Source organism: Suricata suricatta, chromosome 2 (assembly GCF_006229205.1).
Source record: "Suricata suricatta isolate VVHF042 chromosome 2, meerkat_22Aug2017_6uvM2_HiC, whole genome shotgun sequence".
NCBI classification, from domain to species: domain Eukaryota; kingdom Metazoa; phylum Chordata; class Mammalia; order Carnivora; family Herpestidae; genus Suricata; species Suricata suricatta.
The window spans coordinates 114,375,306-114,383,808 of NC_043701.1; the positions used below are offsets into that span (position 1 = coordinate 114,375,306).

At 39.9% G+C, this 8,503-nt stretch overlaps 1 protein-coding gene across 3 annotated transcripts in view; it reads right to left on the bottom strand.

The window, feature by feature from the left end:
* Window positions 1-8,503, bottom strand: part of MINPP1 (multiple inositol-polyphosphate phosphatase 1) — a 39,208-nt gene that overhangs the window by 28,471 nt on the left and 2,234 nt on the right. For 2 of the 3 annotated variants that reach the window (XM_029931706.1, XM_029931705.1), the window contains exon 2: window positions 5,755-5,952. In XM_029931706.1, coding sequence (XP_029787566.1) covers window positions 5,755-5,952 — 198 coding nt within the window. Of the gene's footprint in view, window positions 1-109; window positions 208-5,754; window positions 5,953-8,503 lie in introns of all 3 variants that reach the window. The other variant, XM_029931704.1, reaches the window with a different exon arrangement.

The window sequence follows — 8,503 nt, forward strand, 5'->3', positions numbered from 1 at the left end:
TCCCAACACCCTACTCCACTTATTATTTGAAATACTGCTTCAAATAACAACAACAGCAACAACAAAAATCATGCAACAAAAGCAAAGAAACTACAAAAGTAATACTTACCTTTGCATCATCTATGTCAAAAACATCACACCAAGGAGATTTAACACCCTTAATTGCCAGGTCAAATGAACAGGTAAAAAAAGCTACCTGAATTAAATCTGGGGGGGAAAAGAAAGGTACAATTTGTGAGTTACTGTTTTCTGTAATTTTCCAAAGGCTATTTATTTACAGAATGTCACATGCAGCCACAGGACCTGGGCACGCCTAGCACAGAGAAAACATGATTCAGCTTCCTCCTGGCCATCACAGAAGTAAGACTCACTGTGTAGTATCCTAACAGAAGGAACTGTCAGGAAGAAACCATGAGGAGGTACAAATTTCAGTCCAATGAAAATAAAATACTTTCTATAAAACGGTGACTTTTTCTGGTTTTAAAGGTAAGGTGTTTGTTAAGGGCATATTTGCCTAATTAATCCAACAAGAAGTTTAATCCAAGAACTTGCTAAACAGAACTTGATTTTGTTCCTTTTAGAGGGCTGCAGGAGGGGACACAAATGAAGTTTTGAGCTTTTGTCCCCGTCTTGAAAATCAAGAATAAGAAAGCACATTTTCTGAACAGTTCTCTTCACTACACAATTTACACTGTAACTGTTGCGAAGGAGAGAGAGGAGGATATAAAAAGGGAGAAGAGGATGCAGAAAGCGGTGAGGGAAGAAAGGACAGAGTGAATCCGGAGGAAGGTGAGACAAAGGGTCAAGGAGAGAAACAGCAGGGAAAAAGTCACACACTGGAGACGGGGTGCTAACAGCAGCTGGTTTTCAAACTCGGCTGCTGGGTCAAGCAGCAGGTTTCTGAATAAGGTACCTGGATGCTTACACTGCTAACTAGCCGAGGACATGTACATGCACCTGGAATGTGACGAGAAGGAAGAAGGCAGCGAGTCCCTGGGCTGTGAAAGAAGTCTATGTCAGTACCAAATAAGAGCAGTGCTCCCTGGTCATGGCAAAGTGGGTGACATGTGGTGTCACAGAGAGAGAAAGTAAGTCCACGGCGGGGCTGCCTCCTACACTTTGCTTTTTCTTTAATTTCAGAGTCTTTCCACTTTCCCAAGATACCAGTTTTGATTTTGAAGAACTTCCCTGAAGCAGCACATAGTACAAAAAGAATATTTGAGAATACATGCAAAAGCCACTTAAAAACTGCTTCTGTAAACAAAAGGGCTTGTAATCCTAATACCTAACAGACTACAATGACTCCTAAGTGCCATGGAGGTTTGATGAAAGAGCTGGACCCATCCACACCCGAAGTCCCAGTGCTGAAACTCTGAAACTCAATCCTGGTGGTCTACTCTTCAACTAGACGGGAGTCGACAGAAAAATCTCACCAAAAAACACTTACAAAGATGACAGGCTATGGAACCTAACTCTGCCACTAGCCATCCTGAGCAAGTGACCCTAGCCTCTCAGGTCCCACAACACAGAAACGTGAGAGAGCTCTTAGGAGTTACGGCCCTGACCGTCTACTATGACCATGCTGGCCTCTTGGTCAGTCTTCTGGAACCACAAAAATATTTTGGATGGATCAGAGATTTAAAAAGTCAGGGGCGCCTGGCTGGCTCAGTCAGTTAAGTGTCTGACTTGATTTCAGGTCAGGACACAATCTTTCTCTTCCCCTTCCTGGCTCACATGCATACACATGCGTTCTCTTCCTCTCAACTCAAAAATAAATAAATTTAAAAAATAAAACATTAAAAACTAAAATGAAATAAAGACAGGAAAATATAATAATCTTGGGTTAAGAGAGGATTCCTAGGCAAAATACAACACTGAACAGCTGTAACGAAAAGACACACATGGCCACGTAAAAGATGTAAAGTGTACAGTCAAAGGCACCATAAATAAACCCACTTAGAAGGTGTGCGACGAATTAAGAGAAAATGTTAGCAATGTACATTACGGAAAAGACTTATCCTTTGTCAAAAATTAAAGGATATATAATTGATATACCCATAATACATAAAGATAATAACAAGAATAATAAGAAAAACATAAAAACAATCCAAAAGAAAATGGACAAGATAATGAAGAGGCAATTCCTAGAAGGAATGCAAATAGCCAACAGACATATGAAGAGATGCTCATCCTCACAAGTAACCAAAGAAATGGAAATTAAAGCTGGATACCATTTTTCATGAATCAAATTATCAAAAATCAAAATGACTACAGGGGTGCCTGGCTGGCTTAGTTGGTTAAGTGTCCAATTCTCAGTTTTCGGCTCAGATCATGATCTCACGGTTCCTGATTTCTAGCCCTGTGTCCGGCTTTGTGCTGACAGTGTGGAGCCTGCTTGGGATTCTCTCTCTCGTTTTCTCTCTCTCTCTCTCTCTCTGCCTCCACTCCCCTACTCTCCCTTTCAAAATAAAAAGGAAACATTAACAAAATGACATAATAACCACTGTTGGATGAGACAGGAAAACTGAGCATTCTCATATACTGTTGATATAAATTTTTCTACATTTTCACAGAACAATTTGGTAATATATGCCAAGTGGTAAAATACTGTCCTTACTTAACCCAACAACTCCAACCTACAGTCATTCATCTTACACATACAGTATGGTTTTTGTCCTTGAGAATTTAAGAATGTTCACTGTAGCATCATGTGAAAGAGTGAAAAACTAAGAAAAACCTCAGTACGAAAATGATTTCCTACAAAAATAAGTTGTGCTGTATTAGCTCCTGCCCCCTCCACCACTAAAATCTGACAGGTTAAATAAGTTTTTCATAATCACTGACCTAGAAAATGAATCACATACCCTATGAAACAACACAGAATTCAAAAGAATGAGACAGATCTGTGTAAGACAGATATACTGCTAAGTAAAAATGATTACATACATCATCATCCCTCTATGTTAAGAAAAAAAGGAAGGAAGGAAGGATTTAAATAGCTATAATAGGGGTGCCTGGGTGGCTCATTTGGTTAAGCGGCTAACTTTGGTTCAGGTCATGATCTCAGTTTGTGGGTTTGAGTCCCTTGTCAGGCTCTGTGCTGACAGCTCAGAGCCTGGAGTCTGCTTCAGGTTCTGTGTCTCCCTCTCTCTCTGCCCCTCTCCTGCTCGTGTTCTGTCCTCCTCTCAAAAATAAATAAAACATTTTTAAAAAAATAGCTACAATATTTTTTAGCAGTCACTCTGCCAGGCAGTGTGCTAATGCTTTGCATTCATTAATCTTATAGGATCTTTGCAAGAATCCTAAAAGAAAGGGACAATTCCTACACCTATTTTACAGCAGAAAAAAACATGGCCTAGAGATACTAGGGAACTTGCCAAAGACCAGAGAGTTAGTCGATAGTGTGACAGAGTCAAACGCAGGGGTGCCTGGGTGGCTCAGTCGGTTAAGCTTCCGACTTTGGCTCAGGTCAGATCTCACATTCGTGGGTTCGAGCCCTGCGTTGGGCTCTGTGCTGACAGCTAGCTCAGAGCCTGGAGCCTACTTCCGGTTCTGTGTCTCCTTCTCTCTCTGACCCTCCCCCTCTCATGCTGTCTCCCTCTGTATCAAAAATAAATAAAACATTAAAAAAAAAAAAGATTCAACTGCAAACAGTCCAATTCCAGAATCCATGATTTCAACTACTGATGCTCACAGCCTCCAAAAGGAGTTGCTCTCAGCTACTCCATCAGTAAAACACAAAATCCATTTCCACTCAGAGACTAAATGTTGTTTTTTAAAAAATCTTCAACAGTCTAACCGCCCACTAACAGAATAATGGCTAGACACTGCTATAGTTATATAATGGAATTCTGTACAAAAGTTTAAAATGTTAAGACTAAAATCATATATTGAATCAGAAATAAAAAGTTGAATTAAAATCAAATTTCAGACTGCTATCATAGTTCGATACCATTTACAGAAGTTTTAAAACCTGCAAAACGATATCCCATTCATGTATAGGAAGATAAACATAAAAACTGGCATGAGATGATTTCAATGTTCAATTCATGACAATGGTTACCACTGGGAAGAAAAGAAGACGGATGAAACCCTGAGAGGGACCAAATGACCTCAAGTGATTTCAAGCGACTAATGGCAGTGTGTTAAATTTGATAAAATTGGGTAGTGGGTATATGGAACATTTAAGTTCATTAGATGAGCCTTTATGAGGATTTATGTGTTTAAATCACTTCCCATTAAAATAAATAATCTTTTTAAAGATTTTATTTGCAGGGGCGCCTGGGTGGCTCAGTCCGTTAAGCATCTGACTTCAGCTCAGGTCATGATGTCACACCTTGTGAGTTCCCACCCTGCATAGGGCTCTGTGCTGACAGTGCAGAGCCTGGAGTCTGCTTTGGATTCCATGTCTCCCACTCTCTCTCTCTGCCCCTCCCCTGCTCATGCTCCATCTGTCTCTCTCAAAAATAAACATTAAAAAATCTTTTTAATAAAAAACAAGATTTTACTTTCAAGCAATCTCCGCATTCAACATGGGGTCTGACCTCACCCATCCTGAGATCAAGAGTCTCATGCCCTACCAACTGAGCCAGCCAGGTGCTCCTAGAATACATAACTGTCAAAGCTCTGTAGGTGATCCCAATGTTTAACGCTTTTGAGGAAAGAGAAAAAATTCAATTTTTTTTTAATGTTTTATTTGTTTTTGAGAGAGACAGCATGAGGAGGGGAGGGTCAGAGAGACAGAGACACAGAACCCAAAGACAGGCTCCAGGCTCTGCACTGTCAGCACAGAGCCTGGCCAGGGACTCGAACCCAGGAACTGTGAGATCAGTTGAGAGGAAGTCGGATGCTCAACCGACTGAGCCACCCAGGCGCCTCAAGAAAATTTCAATTTTAAATGCTGGTCTAGGCATCTTCACTTATTTAATGCTTATAAAGCATTCAGGCTCCAAGATTCTGATCTTCCCCACCCCCCCCAACATCTCCTACTTCTGGTCTTTTGGAAACTTATTTACAATATATGAAATCTACACTCTTTGTACGTATATTTGTCAACATTTGCTATGTGATTTATAAATTCTTAGGAATCAGGAAAAAAATCTTCGTAGTTCTTCTTAAATTCCTATAAGTAGGTGATCATGTAACCTGGCTTTCCACCAGCTTTCCCAGCATAATGATCGTAGTGTCTTTCACCCTAAACGTTTCCCAGGTTGCATAACAAATGACCAGTCAGTCCATCCACTCCAATACCTCTAGACAGACACAACTGGGGTTTTTGTTTTTTTTAGCATCTCTAGGCTTAAAAGTCTCAAATAAAATACCCATGCCTGTTTGCTTTTCACTTTCTAATACTCCTCTTGAAACATTAACATGGACATACTCCCCAATGGCTTCAAAAGCTAAAGAATTATTATCATTTTCTACATGTATCATTTTATGGGGAGATAATTCAAAAACATACTTTTTCTTTTCTGAAGAATGCTTACAGTTGAAGCTTTATTATACCTCTGCCTTCAATAAAAAAAAAATTCTCTTGGACACTAATTTACATAAAGTTCAAAGAAGAATACGAATCTAAAAACAGTAAGCATGAGATACACAATTTTCTTGGCCCAGAACACATTACCTTCTTAATGTAAATCCAATAGTGGCCTTTAAAAGGAATAACTATGTTTCCATATTTTTTTCATTTTCAGGGTTCAAGAACCATTTAAATTATCTCAGAGTTCAAATAAAAGATAAGGGGCACATTACCTGCATTTAAATTCTTGACTGGCACTTGCAAAGTAGCTGCAACCTTTTTTAAAATCTTCTGCATTTCTGGCCCAGTTTTGAATGCTTCTACATGATAAAGAGCTGTAGCATTCTTTTCCACTTCAGTTAAAAACTTCTCACAATGATCAAAGAACCTCATTAGTTTATCATTAATTCTTGGAGGTCCACACTCCATATCTGAAAGAAAAAAAATTATTTATACATTATATACACCATCGACATAAATGACAATCTTAAAGTACTGAAAATTTTGTTTCAAGTGTGAAAAAGAACACTAAAAACCTGCTTATTTATTGGCACATCTGAAATAAGCACCACTGACCAAGAAAGGGCCAAAGTATCCCCCCACCCCTCCCACCCCTGTGGAATGACTGTAATTCGTGAGAGTCTATGGTAGAGAACATTAAAGAAACAGAGGATCAAATACAAAACAAAATGTTACTGCATGCAATACTGCGCAGTCAAGAAATAAAAAGGTAGCTGAACTAATTGTGCATTTTAAAGAAAACAAAAACAGAGACAAAAATCACAAACAGTGCAAAAATGTATTCTATTAAGTGTTATTTCTGCCAGGCACAGAAATCTTGACAAAGCAGATAGAAAATTAGCAAAGTTCTTCATTAAAAGTGACAGACTAATGCAACACATCAAATCTGTTTTTCTACCCTAAGCCAAAATCTAAATAGCCAAAATCTAAACACTGCCGTTGCCGTGTTACTTTCCAAAACACTGCATTGGACAAAAACTACTGACAAGAGAACAAAATATATATAGGAACTGAGTTTCGGGCCTTCCATTTCACAGTGCTTCTAATTTTCACTTATTTTTTATAACGAAAGCTCCCAATGACTCTCCGTTTAGAATTTGGAAAGTTACTTATTTGCCCAATTTGACAGTGAATATGGACTGTGAAAGCATCTATAATCATGCTTTAACTACTGGATGCCTTGTAAGTTTTTTCAGTCATATTCAAAACACAACTATTTCAATCCTCATCTCTCCAATAATTCACCATGAAAAGAACACCAAGAATACTACTTCTGTCTACAAAATGAGAAAATGATTTAGGTTATTATTTTGCTTTGGATATGGGTGTGAAAAAATATGTTTACATGGATGTGTGTGTGTGTGTGGATCCATTTTCAGAAGCTCTTGACTGGGTAATTCTGCCCACTTTACCTGCCCATTGGATTACAGTTCCTAAACCATCCTGATTTGGAAAGTACGTGATCTTTGTCGTCTTTCTCTGTGGACTCAAAATAGGGTTTCGCAAGTGGAACTGGACATTTCATCCTTGCTATTATCTCATTACAGCTGCTCTTTAAACAGAAAAGGAGAGCTATTGTCCCATTTCTGTAAGAATACAAAACCTCGCTCAGTGGCCCCTCTCAAAAGCCCGGATGTACACAACAGGCAAAACAACTGTCTACAGATTATAATGACGCAGCTAGACAGAGCGGTCAATCTCTAAGACCTCATCTCAGGAGGTCCGGGAGCCCCTTTATGGTATACGCTATAGATAACGTGCTATACTGAAGTCTGTTCTGCCTTTAACATTCAGTTCACAGATTTATGGCGACTTTTCACTCATATTAATCATTAAAAAGCACAACTCAACAAGTGACTAAAACCAAGTCAGCCAACAGTTCCCTGCACACCAGTAATAAGACACAATCAACAGAACGCCCTCCGGGAGGTGGTCGAACTGGTGAGATAGAGTGCTCAGGAGAAATGGCAAACCAGTCCACTGGGTTTAAAGCTGAACAATACCCCACCTCATCTCTGACCTTAACACTGGCCGAGAAAACACGAACACGAGCTCATCTCCCTGGCACAGGCAGGTTGTAGGTTTCCTTGCTTACTCTTAAGTCACAGGGGAAACGGAAGGTATAATGCAGGGTATAACAGTTAGGAGCCCAAGTGCCGAATCGGAAAGTAGGCCAATTATTTAGTGTTTCTGCGCCTCAATTTCCTCTTCTGTTACGTGGGGAGAAAATACTCCTGACCTCAGGGAGTTTTTATAAGGATATGGTGAAATAAATGTGAGGCATGCCTGGAACACAGCTGTGTAGCAGACCTTAAGAGTTTGTTATTATTAGTATCTGTGACTATTAAACATTCTCTGAGGGGGAAAAGGCACCACCAGTTCGAGGGAGAAAAAGAAGACATGGATTCCAGGCCTGTCTCTAGTCCTCAAACTAACCAAGGAAAATCAACAAGGCTCAGCTTCTTCACCTGTGGAATAAACAGGCTGCACTAGATGGTCTCCCCTATTTTGCAAAAGAATAAGTGATGGAATAAATTAGGAGAGTACTGAGCGACCATGAATCACAGCTATAGGAAAGGGAAGTCTGCAGTATGTACATGAACAAAACAGAGAAAAAGGGATGTGGGAGCTAGGCAGGCTGAGGACAAAGTGCAAGCCAGCACACCTCCCTACCCTCCGTGCCCCCAGGTGGGATATGTGTGATATTCCTCAGGCTCTCCTGGCTGTCCAAGGACAAAGGGCAGGAAAGAAAACAAATGGCTAATAGCATTGCTGGGGATTTACCCAAGAGAGACAGAAATGCTGATGCATAGGAGCACATGTACCCCAATGTTCATAGCAGCAATGTCAACAATAGCCAAAACATGGAAGGAGCCGAAATGTCCATCACCTGACGAATGGATCAAGAAGATGTGGTATATATTCACGATGGAGTACTACATGGCAATGAGAGGGAATGAC